The sequence below is a fragment of the Pelodiscus sinensis genome, chromosome 13 (genome assembly GCF_049634645.1).
Source record: "Pelodiscus sinensis isolate JC-2024 chromosome 13, ASM4963464v1, whole genome shotgun sequence".
Classification (NCBI taxonomy): Eukaryota; Metazoa; Chordata; order Testudines; family Trionychidae; genus Pelodiscus; species Pelodiscus sinensis.
The window spans coordinates 7,018,601-7,040,626 of NC_134723.1; the positions used below are offsets into that span (position 1 = coordinate 7,018,601).

Below are 22,026 nucleotides of genomic sequence, written 5' to 3' on the forward strand. Positions count from 1 at the left end.
AAATCTTTCTTGAACTCTTCTTCCCTTTCCTAGCTCTCTTAAATTGACAATCAAATATAAAACTTCTTAGAAATATGATGATAATTCTAAATTTTTACATTTTGCTTAGAAAACTGAATTTATTTTCCAATAATTTAACTGTAACATTCTGCTATGAAATTCAGCATGAGTCAAATGATTTTTTTCATTCACTCTTTAACAAAATTTTATGAGATGATTTTCCCCCCCTTCTCATTTCCATTGACCTAGCACCATATATTTGACTTAAGATGTAAATCAATAAGGAAATTCTTCCCCTAATTAAGTTTACAACATTCGCACAGCCATCCCTTTCTGTAGTTATGCTTGAGAAAACTCCTTTCATATATGAAAGTTACATATTATGCTATTTTAAGTAAGGATTACCTTACAGGCTTTAACAGAAAATCAGAACAGATTTTTATGCAATTAATATCTACATAAAGTTGATACATAAAGTTTCAATCAATCTCAAACCATTTTACAAAGTACAGCTCTATCATTGTGCCCATTTTACAGACACTGAAACTGAGGCACAGAGAGAAAACCACTTGCCTATAGTTACCTAGGAAGCCAGTTTCTTATGCCCACTACCTTCCTCCATTATGGCTTAATGTTAATTTCCAATTAAATCTTTCCCTTTGAGTGAGTTCATGTTTACTTCAAAAGAAACACTTGAACATTCTTTCTTTATACTATTATTAGAAATGGAAATTATTACTCAAATTAAGATATGGTAGAACCAAAAAATAAGTGTTTTCCCCTACATAAACTGGTAAATAGACTCAAAAAATATGAGAGCTTACAGAAATTAATACTGTTTAATTACAGAAAGAGCAGAAGTTCTGAGATCTGTGAACTGTTTTATTGCTTAAGGTTTGAAAAAGAAAGTTTGATTTTTAGTTCACTAGTTCAATAGGAAAAAAATCAAGTAAGTGCATTAACTACTCTGAATAGACTTTAAAACTACAATATAAGACAACAGGAAAATTATCACCTTTAATTTTTTTTCATGTTAAGTCCCTAGCATTCATTTTCAAACTCAACTTACTGATAAACAGAAAAAAAAATCATAGTTACAAGAAAGCTTTAGTTTGTGATTCTTAGGCACAGTGGGAAGAGAACAAATTTTCCATTACTTTCCTGTATCCCCTGCCTAGCCTCTTAAATATTGTCCATTCACAGTCATTTCTATTATCTATTGATGTTAAGTGAGGAAAAATTAGCTCAACATGAGTAATGTGTTCTCTTGTAGACAGCAAGAAAAAAAGGAAAAGGAAGATCAGCAAGTCTCCTGCATTCTCCTATATGGCCCTAAACATGGCTTTGAGGTAGGTGGGAGAAGGTAAAACAAGGAAGGTAAAATTTCCCATATCATGGTTTCTGAGAACCAGTATATTTCTGCACAGTAATCTGTCCTAGCAACACTTCTGACAACCCCAGAATAAGGTGCAGAAGCTAGGAAATTGACAGTGGCAGTAAAAGGAGAGAAAAATAGAGCAGTTGGGTAAGAGGAGTTGTCCCCAGTTCTCCTCAAATACGACACCCCTATCAATTTCTTTACTACACGACACCTCTCTCAAAATGACAGGACTAATTTTGCAAGTGTTAATGACCATATTTTTGAATGTATGCTTTCCCCTCCTATCCATTTTTCACCTGAGAATAGCAGCACATGAATTCAGGGCCCTACTTTACCTACAGTCATGCACCTTCAGACAACTCCAGTTACTACTGAAGTTCTTCAATATGCATGTAAATGTGGGTTCTCTACTTTAGGTACACGTGTTCTACACCTACTTCCTGACAGAGGGCAAGAAAATATTTCCTAAAGCATAGGGCAAGATGGGGTAATGGAGGGTAATGGAGCAGCCACAGGTCTTGAATTCCATTTACTGCACAAAATGGGTAATTTCCCCTCTTTCTTTAATAGTGCCCCATAGATGATCCACTCCAGGCAAGTCTCAAGCAGTATGCCCCGCAAGGAGGCAGGAGGTTCAGACCAGAGGACCACAGGAGAGCGAACTGGACTCCCTGCAGCAACATCTGTTCTCGCTGCTATCACCAAGGTACAAAAATTAGAGAAAATATTGACAAAGGACCAAATTACCATTCTATCAATGTCTGCAATTGGTACATTCTTAATCAAAGCTATAGATGTAGATATTGTTCTTGTGGCATGTGGTATCACTGTCAAAGGAGGACAGAGAACACAAGTTCTATTGTAACAAATCTTAATACAACTGAAGATCCACTTTGATAACCCTAAAATTACTCAGCCCTTGTTTCTATCCACAATGTATACAAATACTCCAGTGGATTTACTATATGGTTTGGTCCCATCTAGCTAAAATGTTAATGCCCTCCTAAGATCCAGAGTATGAAGTAGAGTGGAATTTTTGACTAGTCTGATATGATTTTGGGGGGAAAATAAACAGGAGATTAATAGTTTAATTTGGTCTAAGGATGCCATTATAAAAATCTTGGCTAGGCACTGGGAGGATTTTTATTGGCAATTTTGATTTTGCTATGTACACAAACCAATGAAAAAATATTTCAATTGATGATAATAATGGAAGTTGACAAATAGGCAAAGAAAGAAAAAATTTCTTGAAAACGTATGTGAGTTTGATTTAAGGATATTTACTTTGTATACTTTGACAATTTGTGTTCTAACCAAGGCTCGACAAATTAGTTTATCTAATCGCCTGGGGTGAGTAGATTTCAGCAGGTCGCCCCGTTCACTGGCGGTGCACACATGCGCAGTGCAGGTCTGGCACATGCCTGGTGCGGGGCTGGCGAGTGGATTTCACTGCGGTTTGTCGAGCCCTGGTTATAACAGTTACAAAATTATATCGCTTTGTATTTCATCTGCCGTCATTAAATAATTGTCTACTATCCCACCTGGTCTATGTCCCCCAAAATAAACCCAAAGAGAAAATCCATCACGTGTAGCCATCAAGATCCCCACACACAGGTCACAGACATTTTTAGAACCCTTAAAGCAAAACCCCAGATGTCTGCTAGTTGAGCTGACAGAGTAACTGACTTCAGTATCTGTTCACTTCTTCCATAAGCACCAGATGACATTTTGCCAATGCTTTCAGAGTGATTTAATTCCAGGTTCTACAGGAGAATGTTTTCTAGTGTTTACACCTCCATCCTATGTTCCTCAAATGTGATCCCTTTTACCATTTTCCTTTCTGACCTGGTCCAGTCTTCAACCCTATCCCACACGCAGCTCCTATCCCCTACGGCAAATGCCTCACTCTTCTGCATTCTAGAGTCTAGTAAGGGTAGTGCTTTTACCTCTATTCCACCTGGATGTCATCAGGCAGTGGAGAATGCAAGTGAGACTAGTTCCCTGGTCTCGGTTTCAGTCCCTGATACGTTGCACAAAACCCACAGAGCTCTGGAATCAAGTCGGTCTCCACAGGCCAACAAATATTTAACTAGTTATTGATACTAAGTAGAATGGTATCAGTCTGGGGGATGCATCCCAGAATAGCTGTTAGCAAGACATTAGAACACACTCTCTCTTGGCATTTGTTAGACCCAGATGCAAATCTCCCTTCGCACTCAGGCAGAATAAAGATGTAAATCTGTCTTCCACAACCAAGTTAACATCCTAACAATTGGAAGACTAGCTATTCTGGACTATGTAGCACTTTAATGACTAACAAGATGGTTTATTAGGTGATGAGCTTTTGTGGGTCAGACCAACTTCCTCAGATCAAATTGTGGAAGAAAATTGGTATGACCATATATACCAAAGGGACACAATCAAAAAGAGTGAACACATATGAAAAGGACAAATCAAATTTCAGAACAGAGGAGGGATGGGGGGGAGAGGGAGGTAACATTTCTATAGCTATTCTGGGGTTGTCTCTATCCTTCTCATACCTCTCCCCCCCCCCTTTTTTTTGTGGAAACTAAAACATCTTTGTTTCTTACTGGTACAGAATGAAAACCAATGCCAAAAACTGAAATTTTTCACAAACTGAATTTTTTACTTTCCAGCCACCCCTAATTATAATCCAAGTAGTGCTTTGACCATTGCTGTCAATAGAAAAGCTTAACTTCCCAGCCATATCTGCCTATAGAGTCTAGAGAATAAAGTAGAGCTCTGAACGTCTAGAAAAAAAGTTGTGTTCATTCCCAAAATCACATATCAAAATTTCAAGTTCTGCTTTAGGTAACTCATCTTTACTAGTATTGTTCTAAACTACAAAGAAAACAAAGGGGACGAGTTACTTCAGGTTTACATACCAACAAGTTGAGTCAAGTCTACATCCAATCTTCCTCTACATTTAAAATCTGGGTCCATGCCACTGCAGTGTAGTACTATCTGTGAAATGCATTCTTCAATTATCTTGTAATACTGAGTTCTGATGATAGAAAAATACACATCAATGCATTCTGAATATAATGGAAGCTGTGAACATAATTTATGAAACAGAAAGAAGGCTAATTATAATTTCTAATAACTGAATTATATAGTGGCCAGCAGAAAAAAGACTGACAATAAAAGGCCTTGTTTCTACATTGTAAATTAAGCTGCTACTATCATTTTCATTAAGATATGTATAAAATAAAAATCCAGAGTTTAGATCTCTGAAAAATGAATTCATATTTTAAATCCAGCACAGCAGGTCATATGATCCATGTACTAGTTTGACTTGTTATCTGGGCTCAGATTCTAGTTTTGCAGTTAGTATCTTTCCTGCCCACCCATTTCTTCTAGCCACTGTGTCTCATTTACTCTGGTCTAAATTGTAAATTGAACAAGGGAAGAGGTCTTCCAGAAGAAAAATTGTGTCAAAATCTAATTCAAGACTAACATGATGGACTTTGATGCTTTTGTTCTTTTAATTTTTTTCTGTGTAATTTCCCAGTTTTTAAAACATTGTGTGGAACCATATGTAGTTCTGTGTTGATTATAAGCAGATTCTGAGCTCAGGTTCAGTAGATACATTTAAATAACAATACTAGTTCACTCCTGTTAGGCACACACATTTGGTATATTCCACCTGCATGGCAGCATGGCTAAAAGGATTAGACCTGGGACACTCATACTGTAATGTTTAGACAAAGTTCTACTGCAGGACTGCCAGAAGTGACTGTAGCCATCTCTTTAAATAGGGTGAATGATATATGCTTGCTGCCTAATGTAATGGGATATAAAGTCTTATTCAAAAATAAGAGCTTCTGAAGTGAACACAATAATTAACAGCAGACAGTGGAAGGTGTCCTTCTGGATCTTAGCAAGGCACACCATCCTCAAATCCAAAGGAAACAACTGCTCCCTTTCATTCTGTCATTATTCTGGAGCTTATTGCTCTGTAACTGACAAACAGGAAGCTGAACAGGGCCTGGGAGCATGATCACTGTACCAGCATGTAGAAAATCCCTAGAACTGGAACACACTCAGCCAAGATATATTAAGAAATTTTAACAGTAAGCAAACATTAACTGAGTATGTGCAAGTGGCTGATTCCAGAGTCTGAAAACTTGGCCTATTCTAGAGCAGTGGTTCTCAAAGCATGGTGCCTGGACCACTACTTGTCCACAATCATCTTGCAGGTGGGCCACCGGTTCAGCCTCTGCAGCATGGAACCTGCACTGGTGCTCCAACCCTGCAGTCCCCGCAAGACTGGAGCACCAGCACTAGCTTCCCGCTGCAGCAGGAGGGGGAGAACTTCGTGGGCTGGATCCAGCTTTCAGAAGAAGGAAGTTGTTCCATGTGCTGCCACTCTCCGTTCCCCCTACCATCTTACTGTGCCACCGCCGCCCTCATGGCTGGGGGAACAGCAGCACAGGAAACTGCTCATCTGGAGGCTTTCCCCGCTGTTTCCATTGGCCATTCTATTACCTGGGATGGCAGGAGGCACAGAGCCAGGTAAACACCCTCCCATCTCCCTCATGAGCAGTTCCCACATCTGCAGCACTTGTTATACCCCCTCTTCTGCTGAGATTCTACACCTCCACCCTCCCTCTCACCCAGATGGTCCACCTCCACCCCCTTCCGGCATCCAACCTCCTAGCAAGACCCTCCACCCCTAGCCCACTCCTGCACCCTACCTCCCTCCTAGCTTCCACCCTCACCCCCAGCCTCCGGGACAGATACACCACCCTCAGCCCACTGTTGCACCTTACCCCCACCCAGACCCTGCATGTTCAGCCCACTCCTGCGTCTGACTTCCCATCCAGACCCTCATCTCCTCATGCACCCATTTTGTCTTCATGGTTGGTCAGCTAATGCTCCATGTAAAGGTCTGCATTCAGCAGGGTGGGCTGCGGGCCAAAGTTTAGGAATTACTGCTCTAGAGGGATTACCATAAGAACAATGAAAAGCATGTTCCTGACTCCAGGCCCACAGCTCTGTTCCAACCAAGAACATATTAGAGTTTACCAAAGAAACACTCAGTCTTTTGTTTTGGTAGGTTCTAACACTGGTTTTTAAAAAAAAACCTAATTTTGCGCTAACCTGTTTCCCAGAAGTACCTAAATAATTATGCTTGAAAACTTATTTGAAAAGTCAGTGAAAGACAAAATCACACGAGGGAAAATATCAGCTTGAACAGTGGGCATTTCTCAAATTTATGAGCTGAAAACGGGCTCAATTTTGAAAATGCAGATTAACTATGATAATCTAAGGTTCACATAGTAAATTTTTAAGTTCCATGCTTGTGTTGTGATTGGTCGTCAGCCTTTGTTAGCAATAATGCAAGTATTTGACCAGTTACAACATGTTAATTTCTCAAGAACTGTACTGTGAAACACAGACTGGTCTCTATTATAACTTCAGTAATCTCTGCTGAGCAAACTCGATATTTAGAATCTTAAACTTGTTTATTAGCAACTGATGTTGTATCTGAAGTTTAGTCCATTTACCATTGAACCAGAAAAATAAATCTCAATACTAACTGAAGCAAACACTACAAAAAACGTGGAGCTAGTAAAAAGAAAAATAGTTTAGGGATTTTTTTTTCAAAAAACACTAAAAATAACTTCTCTCTCTCATCCCTACCAACCAATTCCCTGTATTTTCTCTACAGACCAAAAAAGCCCCAGTTCCTTGGAATAACTGACATGTATTTGTAGTTGTATGATTTAACAATATAAAAACACCAATTCTCCTGCCTGATTCAATATTATGCTAGGTACTTGACATATAAGTAATAATAGTGTATACTCTAAGGACACAATATACAGTTGAAAGGGGATGGAGATGTTTTGAAATAAAAACATGAACAAAAATGTATTGTGGATTTTATGGAAACAAGAACTTTTCTGCCCTGTAAATATAGAAGAGGGGAATAATTCAATGAGTTAAGAGATACAAGAAGGAACACAAAAACAAAACTAACACCATTTACTATGCTGAAACACTTCTTTAAAATATAAAATATAACTTGTGGTCAGCTGTTAACCATGCCTAGATTATAAAATAACATATGTCTAAAATCCACACTGTTAATATTTCAGCTTGCATTACCCCAAAATTTGGACACTGGATATAAAAAGCAAAAAACAGATGGAGCTCACTCTTACCGGACATAATAATCGTTCCTGACAAGTAGTAAGTGTTGCAAAATTGAGAGGAAATAGTTTTCTGAAGCAGTATCCTTTAGCATGTTATACAGCAGATGGTATACTTCATTCATGTCAGTGAAAAAAAAAATGTTAAGGAAACTTCAAAAAACCTAAATGAACATTTCCATATTGTAAGGAATACATTTGCATTGTTCTAATTACATGCTACTGACTTCTAAACAATCCCCCCTCCCTAAAAACCATTTCCATGTTTTTCAGCTACTAATAACCAAAATTATTCTACTGATCTCATCACTAAACGTAAACAAGATTGGCACAATATCTGGCAAATAAGACTCTAATCCCTCAACTCAGCATTCATGTGGACTCAAGGACCCACATACAGCCCCAATACACTCAATAAGCTTCATGCAAATCTTTCAATATACTTGTATTTGTTACAGGACCATAGCCTGAAGTATCTTCCATTTTCCCAATTAACACATACTTCCACATGAATCAAGATGAACAATGGGGACTCCCATGGGGTTCATCCCTATGGGCATGAATTGGGAAATACTGGGAGCACGTGGAGTGTTAGACAATGCTCAGGTTTGTTTGGTAGAATGTTGGAGTTACACAGATTATAGCTCCACACCTACGTCTCTGCAGCAGACAGCATCTCTAGTGATAAGTAAAGATAAGAAAGCCAATAAAGCATATCCATACTGAGAGAAGCAATGGAAGGTGGCTTGCTCAACTATCTGTCATAGTAGTTATGGAGGCCAATCTTCATTTTTGTAATTCTGTATGAACCACCTCAGTATCTCCCATAGGGCAAGGAACAATCATCTGGAGTTAAAAGAAAAATGTTCTTAACAGTGCTTTTTTTGTGACGGTACCGCTGGGAAGGGTGTACCATCACCTATTTTCCCAGCACACAGAAAAGGAATGGCATTTCCCCCATGCTTACTGGCTCCTGTTTTCCTGGGTGGGGTGGCTCCTGATGAAAGCCTGCACAGGATGCACGGTGGCTTTTTCCCCCCCCCGGCTCCCAGCGCGGTGGGGTTTATTTTGTTCAACAAGCTTGTCGTCTTCCGTTGCCTCTCCCCCCCCCCCCCAGGTCCCCCACCTTTTTTTTTTGCTCAATTTTGCCCCAGAACACGATCACCTTTTTTCTTACAAAAAAAAAAAGCACTAGTTCTTAAGCAGTTTGGGAATGGCAGTAATTTAGGCCGAGGAACCTTTGGTAGCGGCTACGTGGATTTGAACACTTTTTGGATTCGTGATTAAACTAAAATTTTCCATAAACCTGAAAATGAAATGCCTATTTCTTATCTCACACAAAGCATTATATTGGTATATCTTCAATTTATTTACCCAAGAACAGTAAAGTTGAGAATCACACCCAGAGAGCCTTTACCCACATATGCATGAAATGTGTTTATTGGCATCAACAAGAAGGGAAGGTTACTCACCCTGAGTAGTAAGTGGAGCTCTTCAAGACGTGTCCCCCTGAGTGCTCAACTTGGGTTTGTCAGTACCACTGCACACCAGATTGGTTATTCTTCGTAGCAGTCTCCTGACAGTTGAGAATGCGCCAGCGGCCATTCCCTCTGTTCCCTCTCTATGCCAGACTGTGCTCTTCCGGAGAAGAGAGAACGAGGGTGGGTGTGGAGCACCCACAGAGACACATCTTGAACTCCAGTTACTGCACAAGGTGAGTATTCTTCCCTTCTTCTTCTTCAAGGGTGGGTGCTCCGCTTAGGTGACTACATAGCAGTGGGTGCTCCGTAGTACCATGTTGAATGTTGGACAGTAATGCTTGTCCAAATCTAGTATCTGAGGCCTGAAAAGACTGGATGGCATAATGTCAGGCAAAAGTTCTAGTCGAGGCCCACATTGCCACCCTGCAAATGTCATCAAGTGGAAGACCCTTAAGGAACGTCACCATGGTAGACACAGCCCTTGTGGAGTACGGACGGCAGCTGCCTGTCCTTTACAGAATAGGCCAATCATATGAATGAGAAAATCCACTTGGATATACGTTGCTTGGAAACAGGCTGGCCCCTCATCCTGTTCATGTAGTACACAAATAATCATGGTATTCTTCAGAAGCCTTTCATATGTTGCAAGTAAAAAGCTAAAGCTCTGCAACCATCCAATGTGTACGTGGCTGCCTGGATGCTGTCTTCATGGGGTTTTGGGAAAAACACCGGTAAGTATATAGGTTCATTGCAATGAACGAAGTAGGAATCTTAGGAAGGAACTTTGGGTGGGTTCTAAGGATGACCTTGTCCTTGTGGAACACTGTGTAAGGCAGGTCCATCATGAGTGCCACTATCTCTCCTACTCTCCTGGCCGATGTAATGGTCATGAGAAAGGTCACCTTTATGGGACGGTGGGCTAGCGAGCAGGTCATGAGCACTTCAAACAGACATCTCATGATTGAGTCGAGCACCAAGTCCAGATGCCATGATGGTACTACGTCTCTATGCTGGGTATTCAGATTAAGTATGTCCTTCCAGAACTTTTTAACAGAAGGGTGGGAGAAAACAGAGTAGCCTTGTGTGGGCGGATGAATGGCTGCTATGACTGCTAGATGCACGGTGATAGAACTAACAGTGATGGAACTTGTGTATCGCAGGTGAAAGAGGTATTTCAGTATATCTAATATCCCTGTGTCATGTGGATTCTAGTCGTGGGCTAAGCTCCATGCCGCAAATCTGGACCACTTCTGCAGGTAAGTGCGTCGTGTAGTGGGCCTTCTTCAATTAACTAGTACGTCCCTGACTTGTCAGGACATGGTTTGCTCATTGCAAGCATCCACACTCAGGGGTCCAGTGTGTGAATCCAGGGATGTAGTATGCAACCCCTGTCCTGGGTCAACAGAGCTCGCACGGGCAGAAACTTGTATGGCCAGCATGTACCGAGTTGTAATATGGAGGCGTACCAGATCTGACGCAGCCAGCTGAAAGCTACAAGTAGGACTCTCACTGCCTCCCGCTTGATTTTCAAAACTGTTTGATTAGGGGGATAGGTGGGAAACCATTCGCTAGTGGGAAGTTTCAACATATGGCGAAAGCATCTCCTAGTGAGCTTGGCCTGATGCTCACTCTGGAACAATACAGGGGACATTTGGAGTTGAGATGTGTTGCAAACAAGTCCACTAAGGGATACCCCCAGGTCCAGAATATGTTGATTATAATAGAACTGTTGATTTCCCATTTGTGGTTCTGTGGAAATTGTTTGCTGAGAGCAAGTCTGCTAGTATGTTGTCCTTGCCTAGTAAAAGCATCGCTACAGGTGTGATATGGTGGATAATTCACCAGCGCCAGAATCTCAGTGCTTCCGCACACATGCTGTGTGGTCTTGCCTTCCCCCTTGCTTGTTTATGTAATATGTTGTGGCGACGATGTCCGACAATATTCTGACACCTGTTTTGTATAAGAGGAAGCAGTTGGGCACATGCCCTCCTCGCTGCTCTGAGTTCCAGCACGCTAATATGTAGTTGAGCCTCCTTGCAAGTCCATATCCCGTGAATGACAATGTCAGCCATAAGAGCTCCCTGTCCCAGTAGTGACTCATCTGTCGTAATAGTGGTGGAAGGAGGCGGCGACTGGAAGGGGAGCCTAACACAGATGTTGTTGACTTCCGTCCACCAAGTAAGGGAATCCTTGACCCATCTGGGCACATGGATTGACAAGTGGAGCGGATATCAGTATAGGGAGTGCAGCCAAGCCTAGAAAGGCCTTGTGTGAAAGCAAGCATTGGGCACTATGAACATGGACACAGACATGTGTCCTAATATCTGTAGGCATGCCCGTGCCATGGTATGTGGACAGATGCAATTACATCGCACAGTCTCGTCCAACTGTGAGTTGGTAATGAGGTGATAACTCGCACACAGTCCAGGTGTGTACCTATGAACTCCAGAGTCTGCAGCGGTGTGAGAGTGCATTTGTCCATGTTCAGTAAGAGTCCTAGGTTGTCGAACACCTGTCGTGTCGACTGCACCGAGAGTTCTGTGTCATCATGGGTGGCTGCCATGATTAAGCAATCGTCCAGATATGGAAAGATGGTTATTCTTTCCCACTGTAGGTGCACTGCTACCATGGACAGGACCTTGGAAAACACTCTGGGTGCCATGGATAATCCGAAAAGGAGTACTCTGTACTAAAAATGTAAGTCTTTGATGATGAACCTGAGGAATCGTCTGTGGGCCAAGTGGATTGAGACATGGAAATATGCATCTTTGAGGTCAATGGTAGCTAAACTTGCTCCTTTCTCCAAGGCAGGGATAATCTGGGCCAATGTAACCATCTTGAATCGTTAGTATTTGACTAATCAGTTTAGCCCCCTGAGGTCTAGGATGGCTCTCCATGCCCTCCCTCCCTGACTTCTTGGTAGTTAGAAAGTACCTGGAATAAAACCCTTTCCCTCTGTAACTGCAGGGCACCTCCTCTATATCCCCCGGTGTGAGGAGGCATTGAGTTTCTTGTAGGAGTACGAACTCGTGAGAGGGGTACCTGAAGAGGGACAGGGAAGGGGAATGGGTCAGTGGAACTGCTATGAATGGAATGCAGTAACCCGTTCATATAATTTCCAGGACCCATTGGTCCAATGTGATGGTATTCCAGGCTGAGTAAAATGCAGTGAGTCTATTTCCAACTGGTTCATCGCTTGCATTTTCCTGTCCTGGGAGATAGAGGGCTTGCATTCCCTCGACCAAAACCTCAAATGTGCTGCTGAGAGGAGTTTGTGGGGGGTCAACAATTGATCATTCGTTTGTCTGCGGCAGGTTTGTCTCGTGAGCCTCTTTTTGTCATAGGGCCTTTGTTGCTGTGCATACCCGGACGTTCTAAACCTTTGGTTGTAGTTGTACAACTTATATTGTTTCCTTCTGGCTCCAGGTTGTTGAATCCCTAACCTTCAAAGCGTCGCTCAAGAATCTTTCACCGTGTGGAGTGTCTCTACAGACAGTCAGTTCCCTTCAAACAGAAGGTCCTCAATATTCAACTGGACTTCCCTGGGGAATCCCGACAGCTGTAGCCAGGACATGTGTCTGAATACTACTGCTGAAGCCATCGACCATGCAGCTGTGTCCGCAGCATCCAACACTGCCTATAAAGCTGTTTGAGAGATCAAGGAGCCCTCTCTGATATTGGATGCAAATTGTTCTCTAATGTTCTCTGGTACATATTGAATGAAGGAGTTGAACAGTTCAAATGTGCTGTGGGAGTATTTTGCTAGCAGTGCCACATAATTTGTAATGCGTAACTGAAGTGAAGCCGAAGAGTATGCATTTTTTCCCATCAATCATTGGAAAAAATCCAGCCGTTTGATTTCCTTGTCATGACCCGGTGTCTTGAGATACTCGTGCTGTTGGCATCCTCTCTGGTTAGCTGCCTTGACCACAAAGGAGTTCAGTGCAGGGTGGGAAAATAAGAATTCCACATCAGCGGACATGACATAGTATTTTTTGTCCAGCTGCCTCAAAGTTGGGGGCACCAATGACAGAGTTTTCCAAATGGCCCTGGCAGGATCCATCAAAACTTCATTCATTGGGAGAGCCATTTTATTATGTTGAGGTGAGACGAGGATATCAGTAAGGTTATGTTTTTTCTGAGAGCTTTATGGTAACTCTCCGAAACAAATCCTGAAAGTGCCTGCAGTCATCCCCTTTGATCGGTGACATGGGCAGGCACTGGGCATCCGTCATGGAGTAGGTGGTATTAGGAGGTATAGAGGAACTCGGCACTCCCTGCTCCAGTGAGAAGTCGCTATCAGAATCTGTTCCATCCCCATCAGCTGGAAGTAGCGTGTGCACCTCAGCCAACCGAGGTATAGGGCTCTGTGCACTGCTAGGGAACTGTTAGGTCCTATGCAGTTCCCAAGGGTCCCAATATGCCTACTGTAGGGGGGTTGGAGGGAGAAATGGGGAAATCGATGGAGGTATCCACTGTGACATTTATCAAGCATGCATTTGCTGCTACCAATGCATGTCTACACGTATAGGCTCCCCCGAGGGACATCCCTCCTCATCCTTGCTGAATGCGGCTGATGTCCGTGATGCTGGCGTTGAGGAAAAGAGGGAGATCCTGGAGTGTGGCGTGCCATCAGGACCAAACAATGAGGAGTATGGTACCGACGGTATTGTAAAATTCGCCTCCATCATGAACGCCAGTAACGACATCCGAGAGGTCAGTGCTACATGGCTCCCAGCAGCTGCTTGCATATCTGCCACCAGCGCTTTAAACTATATCTGTACCGCCAGTACCAAGTATTTGCTGATACATGGCATTCCACCTCCCTGGGGCTTGCCGGTGTTCTTACTGTTCCACAGTACCACCGTTTCCACACATATCAGGTTTCTCAGGGAAGAGTCTGAGGTACATGCAACAGATCTGTGTTCCCCAGGAGGATCGCAGCTTGTCTGTGAGCCAGACCCTTTATCCCGCTTCTGTGAGCCCAGTTTGATCTTATCAGCCTGCCTGAGTTTCTTTGAAGTGCGAGACTGATACTCAGCGGGGACCCAGGAGCGTTTTGAGTTCCTCTCGGTCTCCAGGTCTCAGCCACGTCCACTCTGGAGAGTACTGCTGTAATCCCTTCCCCAACAGGATTGTCCCTGGGAGCAGGTGAACAAGGCTGTGGCTCAGCCATAGTGCAAAACAGCAGCTTTTGTTGCAGCTCCCTCACCCTCTCGGAGAGTGGGGGAGCTGTTGGAAGTGAGGACAGAGGCTCACAGGGTGATCCTTCCCTAAAGTAGCACAGACACTGTTCATGCCCATGTGCTGCTGCAATCTTAGTCCCACATCCTGAGCAACTTTTGAAACCCAGTGATGCAGGCATGTCAGGGGGAGTAGGGTGCCGGGGGAGCAGAGCACCGCGGTAGAAGCCATGCCGCTTCCCCTGCTTGTCTTTTCCTCTCTCCTGTCTACTCACTGACCATCTTCTTACTGTCTTCTCTTTCTTTTTTTTTTCCCCCCATTACAAGATGGCTGATAAGGGAGACTAAAGAAATGCGACTGATTTCGGCAGTGGTTAAGAAGGAACTGAGGGAATGGCCACCGGCACATGCTCAACTGTCAGTTGGGCAATTGCACAATAGCATAGCACACGCCGGCATCCAGAAGACTGCTACTAAGAATCACCAATCTGGTGCACAGCAGCACTGACACATCAAACTAGAGCACCCACGGCGACCCTGGAAGAAGAAAGGGGTGAGACTAGCATTAGACCCACACTTTGGAGAACAGGGTTCTGAATGCCCTCATATGACAACTTACTATAGCAGTGCAAGTCAGGTAAGATCTGTGTATAAATGTTAAAGGACATGCCTAAAGTTCAGGAATACCTACCACGTTATTACTCAGGAAGGAACTGTGGTTTTGTACAAGTGAATTCATAATCTAATAAAAGTGTAGAAGCAGTGTGGGTCAGCCTATTCTATACTGAAAACACTCATGAATACTGAAAAAATAGCATTTGCCTTTAACTGAATTACATACATAATTTTTCCTAATGTTGTATTGTGTTAGTTTAAGAATCATTACCTTACAGAGCAAAATACTGGTTTAATAAAAAGTCCTGTCTAAATGAAAGATTACTTTCCACTATGTCTTGTGAACTAATATGCATTCAAGTACATTGATATATTTATGTTAACATTAAATTTGAAAAAAAAAGTATCTGGAAATATTTAAGTGAATCATACATAACCTAGAGACCATAATTTAACTTAAGAACAAATCACTTTAATCTAAAATATTTTATTATATATTTTCTGTGAATATACATAAAAATTAATTAGTGATTTTTAAAAGGATATTCCATTTCAGCTTTGATGTCATTGAGACGATGTGACAATTCAATTGAGTCTTCTTCTTTGTTTTCATCAAACACTTTCAGCTGAATATCAAGTTCTTCATTTTCTTTTTCTTTTAGGTCCTATTTTACAAAAATCACAATATTTCAAACAGTTCCATTTCACTTTTTCAGCAAAATATTTTCCTTTAGTAAATACATTAATACAAGATCTAACTGACCAAAAGACCAATTATACTTTTTCCAACGATCAGGTTACAGAGAGAAGATATTATGGTAAAAACACTGTTTCTGTCTCACTCTATACATTTAAACAGGATATGCACTTTGCCTCAAGTTTTCAGATCAGTACCTATAAAATAACTGCTAATACATTCATTTTTAATACATTGGTTCAAGAAAGAAAACAGTATTGCATGACACCAAAAGGAAACACGCAATTAAGACAGTTATATATATTGATATGTTAACAGTTTCAAGTAAGGTAGGAACTATTGTTATTTTTCTTATATACAAACGTTGCTGCTACAGGATTAAAAAATAAAAAATAAGGTTTGGGGTGTTTTTTGTTGTTTTAAGCTTTACAATTTCCTTTTGTCTTTTGCAAGTTGGCCATACAGCAGTTGTTTTGTTAAGCACATATCAGGCATATGAAAAACTGTGTAGCTCTATGTCCTTTATGGTATTCTTGAAGCCCATAAAATAGGTTTCCCCTGAAGTTTAATTTCTACTTAATTTAGTCACCGATTTCTTTTTTATAATACGTTAATGCACATGTACCACAATGATTTAACCTTTTTTAATTCCTAACTCAAAATTTTCACAGTATATCACACTAGAGATTGTTGGGTTTAGTATCTCTTGCTTGTCTCTTACTATGTCTAAATTTAAGTTGCAGTTTTCAAAATCCATTAAATAATCAGAAGTGAGAAATATTCATAAATTGTTAAATAATAAGAGTAAAATGACCAGGCATGGAGTCTAAAAGGAAAATGTCAGCAATGTGGAGTCCACAGCTAGGCAGATGAAACAGACATGATAGATGATAATATATTTCAGTTACTACAGACATTATATAGAAAACTCAAGGCTTTGATTAAGCTATTTCACTGTAGCCATAAGGACCAACTTCTCAAATGCTCTTGTAAAAACCTTTTCTCTAATTAAGCACATACAGATATGATGTACAATTTTCAAAAGGATTTAATGACTTAGGAATCGAACTTCCTTTGGGAGTAATTTACACATACTTATTGGCTTTCAGTGAGACTTAAAGCTGATGTCCCTAAATCACTTTCTGAAACAGGACCTGGGAGTCAGAATTCTCAGAAACACACTCCAACTCCCACATATTTCCATAGAAACATATTTCATATTGCTTCTTTCAAGGTTCATAATGTCACAGCAATGATCATCTTCAAATCAGACCAAGTTTTACATGATCAGAGCAGATGATTGGTTAATCTAATTTTTTTCCTTCTGTCATTACACTAACATCTTAGATATGACTTCCCTATTTGAGAAAAATAGTATCAATTGTGTACACGTGCTCTGTTTTCTATTTCTATATTGGCTATACTAGAAGAACAGCAGTTGATAATACCTGGCAGATAAAAGCATACAGTGAAGTTATTTCAATATCATCAATGATCTTTTGAGGTCAAGGATGATCTCTTTCTCAGGTTTTATTTTTCACAACTCCTGTGGTGACTGAGGACTCTGATACTTGAGCCACAGGCTTGTTGGAAGATGCTGTAGGTGGTGCTGGAAGACAAGGTTGGGCCACAACTGCAACATGACAGTTATCTTTCCTTTCTTTTCTGGGGTTTCTGTGAGCAGGACAAGGTGGCTTTCCTTAAAAGTGGATAATCCCTCTGAGAAGTCTTCACCAGTTATCCCTATCCTGGGCTGCTGTGTCCCAGTGTATGGTGTCAGTCTCAAATCTCTTTATATTTATCCTCAGGTATCTTTAAAGAGTTTATTTGCGCCTTGCAATTTCCTTTTGTCTTTTGCAAGTTGGCCATACAGCAGTTGTTTTGTTAAGCACATATCAGGCATATGCACACAGTGCCTGCTCCACCTCTGCTTGTTGCTGGATGATGAGGGTCTTGACACTAAAGATGTTGGCCTCTGTGAGGAAACTGACATTAGCATGCCAAACCTTCCACTTGATATTGAACATATTCCAAAATAAATGTGCTGGTGCTGAAAGGTTTTTTACCTGCTCTCATTTCAAGACACACCTGAGAGGGCGACCATTAGCCCTCCCCTCTTACGTATACTGGTCCCTAACTAACCTCCCAATAGGACCTCACCATTCTCCCTCTCAATTGAGCATTAAGGATAGCCTAGAAAAGGAGCGGTTGGCTCCCTGATATACCACAGTCAGTGCAGAGAAACTTCCTATTTTCACTCCTTCAAAGGAATGCTACTTTAAAATCCTCCATCATTCAATTTTATCTCATCACTATATCCTTTCACCCACCCCAAACCTACATCGCCTGTCTCCTTTTTCATTTTTGCCCCAACTAGTCCCTCCACTCCCTCGGACCCACTGTGGGGAAAGGGAAAAAACCCACTTTAACCTTGGCCTATCTGTATGTGATGGAAAAATTCTTCCCAGTCCCCAAGAAATGAGCCTCTACCATAAATATCCTCAGCAGATCCTAACAAAACCCAGCGTATTGGGTGGGAGAGTGAGTACTGCTTCACCTGGTCCATGGAAAGATGCATTTTCCTACTCTGACATGTATCTATACAGTTCCCTGCTTCCCTACTCTTCATGGATCAGCATCCTCAAGGTAACCTGGTCTGCAGCACTAAGTGATTCCCTGGTTATCTGCATTTAAAGGAGCATCTAATTTTTTCCCACAAGCAAGCTCCTAAATTACTTAATATGCAATGAGGTAATTGATGCATAATTTTTGGCAACCCTAATATTTATATAACATTTCATGACAATACTGAACTGCAATTAAAATTAAAAATTTGGAGTAACAGGGATTTTATTTTGCTTATACAGAGGTTGATCCCTCTCTTTGTTTATTTTGTATCTCTCAACAAAGAATTGAAGGGGATAAAGATTTGCTGAAAGGGTTAAGGCCAGTAGTTCTACACCAGTGTTTTTCAACCAGTGGTACAAGTACCCTTAGGGGTACTTGAGAGAAGTCTTGGGGGTACGTCAACACAACTGACATTTGGAGAAAACTGAATTTTTGTTTTAAGTTTTACAGCGTTTTATTTTTTTTGTAGTGTTTACACCAAAAGTTTCATCACCCGCCCAGCTACGATTAAGTTGTTTAAACAAATGTGTTGCAATGCTAGAAAAAAATTGTGTGTGTGTGAAAACTGTAGGTACTAGGGGGTACTTATAATATTTTAAGGGGTACTTTATTACTTTATTTACTTTAAAAAAAGGTTGAGTTCTACACTATAATCCCTCCACACTGCGAATTTAAGTGGGTTTGTCCAAAGCAATTACATAAGCGAGGATCTGCAAGAGCCAGTATTAAGACTGGAAAGCTATGGGCCTCAGAAACAGGTTTTCTTCCCATCAAATTAATCCTACTCCTTGAAATATAAATTTCTTATTTGACACATAGGCAAGAGAAGAATTTAATATTCATCAGCCTGAGCAGATGAAAATATTTTCACCATGATGGCATTCCTTCATCTACTGTGTTTTAACTTTGCACACACTTTTATGTGGTGTCCAAAAAACCTCAGAAAATAATATTTCTCCCATGTTGCTTGCTGAGGATTGCATGGTGTGCTGAGGGGTACCGATCTTTTTTTTACCATGGATTTTACATTCAGAACACATATGCGATGTATGGTTTTTTCATTAAGATTTATTTTCAACTTATTTTTTAGATTTCTGACAGGTATTCAGATTGGCAATTACAAATTCCCTTCAGTCTCAAAAAAGTGGAGTTTTCACTCTCAGGTAGTGTAGTGTAGCATCAAGCAAACACTACGGGTTCAACCAGGGGCTTCAAAGTCACAAACAAATGCTCTATTCTCTCTCTCTCTCTCTCTCTCTCTCTCTCTCTCTCTCTCTCTCTCTCTCTCTCTCTCTCACACACACACACACACACACACACACACACACACACACTCCTTATGTTATTAAATGCAGAGACTAGTGCCTGTCTATACTAACAATCCTTCTATCACTATTGCTTGGGAAATGTGACTGATCAGTTCAAGACACATTTTTAAAACAAAATTATGGCAAGCGTAAATCAATCCTCGTGAAGAAGTCCATCAGATTACCCCCAGAAGCTGGCAACTGTCCTTGCCTCAGCTCTGGCTGAATGAGCTTTCATTTGTGCCTCTAGGTTCAGTCCTGAGGTTTAACTTCTATTCAATGCACAACATTCCCATATAAAAAAGAAAAACATTAAAATTGAAGTAGTCAAATCACCACTAATATGTAGTTTATCACACTCAAACAACAGTGTGCCACTACAAATTTGATCCAGACCTCAATTTTTGTTGTCTATGGAATGCAATATGACATTCCACATCAGTTGTCAATATCAAATCTCATAGGTACAGTAGATCCTATGGGTTTTGTATGAGATGGTATATATTATATTACTTTAATCATTAACTTCTCAGTGCATACGTAAATAGTTTCTGCATAGCTATTGCAAACGTTAAACCCTGAGATGTTCACACATTAACAATTCACATAGAAATCAAATACACTTATATTTACCCTTAAAAGCAATTGAATGTGGTTACATTTTATAAGGCGGCATACAAGTTTAACTGCAATAGTGACACATACAGTATCCCTATTTTTCAGTTTTAGAGTTTTCACACAATGTTTGTGCTTTGGAAACAACATAAAGGGATTATTTAGTATAAGCCAAATGCTACGACTTGCCCTTCTTCCGCCCCCCTCCTCCAGTTTTTGACCTACTATAACAACACTATCCTAAAAAGGGTCACATTCACAACAAGAGAGTGACTGATGCATAAGGATCTAGGTAGATTATCTATCAATAAAATAACATACATGGCAGTTTTCATTTCTTTCAATAAAAATCTTCATTAAGATCTTTTTTAAAAACAAAGCTTCAGACATCTCTATAAACACGAGACATAATACCATTATGATACCACCTTCAGAACAAAATAAGGAACTGGTGAAAATATGTATTTTAATAAATATGCAGGTGTTTCCTGTTTATAGGAGAAATCCAGAATGCCAGATGCAGAAGAATACAACATAAATAGGCACAAAGATATCCACAAGATTCTAATTTCAGAAACTCTATTCATGATGGTGAACTAATTTAAAATATCTTCTGAACACCATTCCAAGGCAATTCCTGGGTAATGTCCAATAAACTCCAAGAAGCTGCCATGCAAATCTCAGCTGGTATAAGTAGACCCGAGGCTGGATACTGACCTTTCCTCAGCTTTGGTTGAATCAGCTTTAATTTGTTCCTTTAGGATCGGTCCAAAAGAACAACACACAAATGCAGGAAACAAGTTAATTCAATATTGTTCCTTTGGAAATAAAGTCATTTCATCAGGTGGTATTAAAAGAAAAATAAATTATAGATTTTCTAAAGGGAAAATAACTTGCAAGGGAGCAGATCCAGTTTATGACATGTTTCAACTAAAATGAAAGCAGAAGAAAGACTTTGGCAGGGGGACCGATTTATTACTACAACTCTTCTCTGATATCTTTTGGAAGGACTTATGCAATATTAAACTACGCGCGAAAGGCTAAGGTGCTTGTAATGCTTAAAATTAATTACATAAAATAAAATCATGGTCATAATTTACCTATAAATAGGATTTATATATAATGGTATTGGTACCATCAGACATATTTAACATGGAGCAATACAATGTCAAATCCCTAAAAACAAACAGAAGGTGGCCAATTTTAGTAACTTAAAGTTTGATTTTAAGAGTGTGTCTAGTTCACCCACTTGAATGTTGGAGTCAAGAAACTCTTCCAGACAACACATGCATGTCCAACACTTAGCACCAGAAGATGCTATTTGACCCTGATATTCTCTATGAGTTATCATCACAGCGGAAAATAAAGGTCAACTTTAATAGAAAGGTTACTAGCTAAACCACTCTAAATAGAAAGACATTTGTATGACAACATAATTAACAATGCTTTAAAGTTAAAATATTGTTTAATCTGAAGTTAAGAGGGCTTTTTCAGGTCTGGTGTCAAGTGATGGGAGACTTTAGTCCTAATGACATCCCTTTTAATCATGTTCTGCAGAAACTAGAGCTAATTTCAGAATCTTAGTGGGAAAATAGTTAATGAACCCGTATCAATCTAACCTGCCAAGTTATGAACAAGCATCTTCATACCCAAGAGTGGTTTTAGCCTAGAAATGCTCTTTAATAAGGTATATCATGTATGTCATTGGCATACATTAAGCAATTTCAAGATAACTGATCATAACTGTAACTTACTGTTCTAGGTAGGAACAAGTTTGATCCATCAAAATTACATTAAAATCATTGTCCTTCCTGTTTAGAGCACCATGCTTTCATCTTAACAATATAAAAAGTTACACTGTGATTCCACAGTGAGATCTTTCACTAAAAATGCCACATTACTTACTCAATGACATGGAATTAAGCTATAGAAAAGTTTAA

The 22,026-nt window shown here is 40.4% G+C and overlaps 1 protein-coding gene across 7 annotated transcripts in view; it reads right to left on the reverse strand.

Annotated features, from left to right (window-relative positions):
- DIAPH2 (diaphanous related formin 2) overlaps positions 1-22,026 on the reverse strand; it is an 801,414-nt gene that overhangs the window by 594,027 nt on the left and 185,361 nt on the right. For all 7 annotated transcript variants that reach the window (XM_075896759.1, XM_075896757.1, XM_075896756.1 and 4 more), the window contains 3 exons: positions 15,386-15,504; positions 7,573-7,689; positions 4,288-4,406 (listed from right to left, as the gene is read on the reverse strand). In XM_075896759.1, coding sequence (XP_075752874.1) covers positions 4,288-4,406; positions 7,573-7,689; positions 15,386-15,504 — 355 coding nt within the window. The remainder of the gene's footprint in view (positions 1-4,287; positions 4,407-7,572; positions 7,690-15,385; positions 15,505-22,026) is intronic.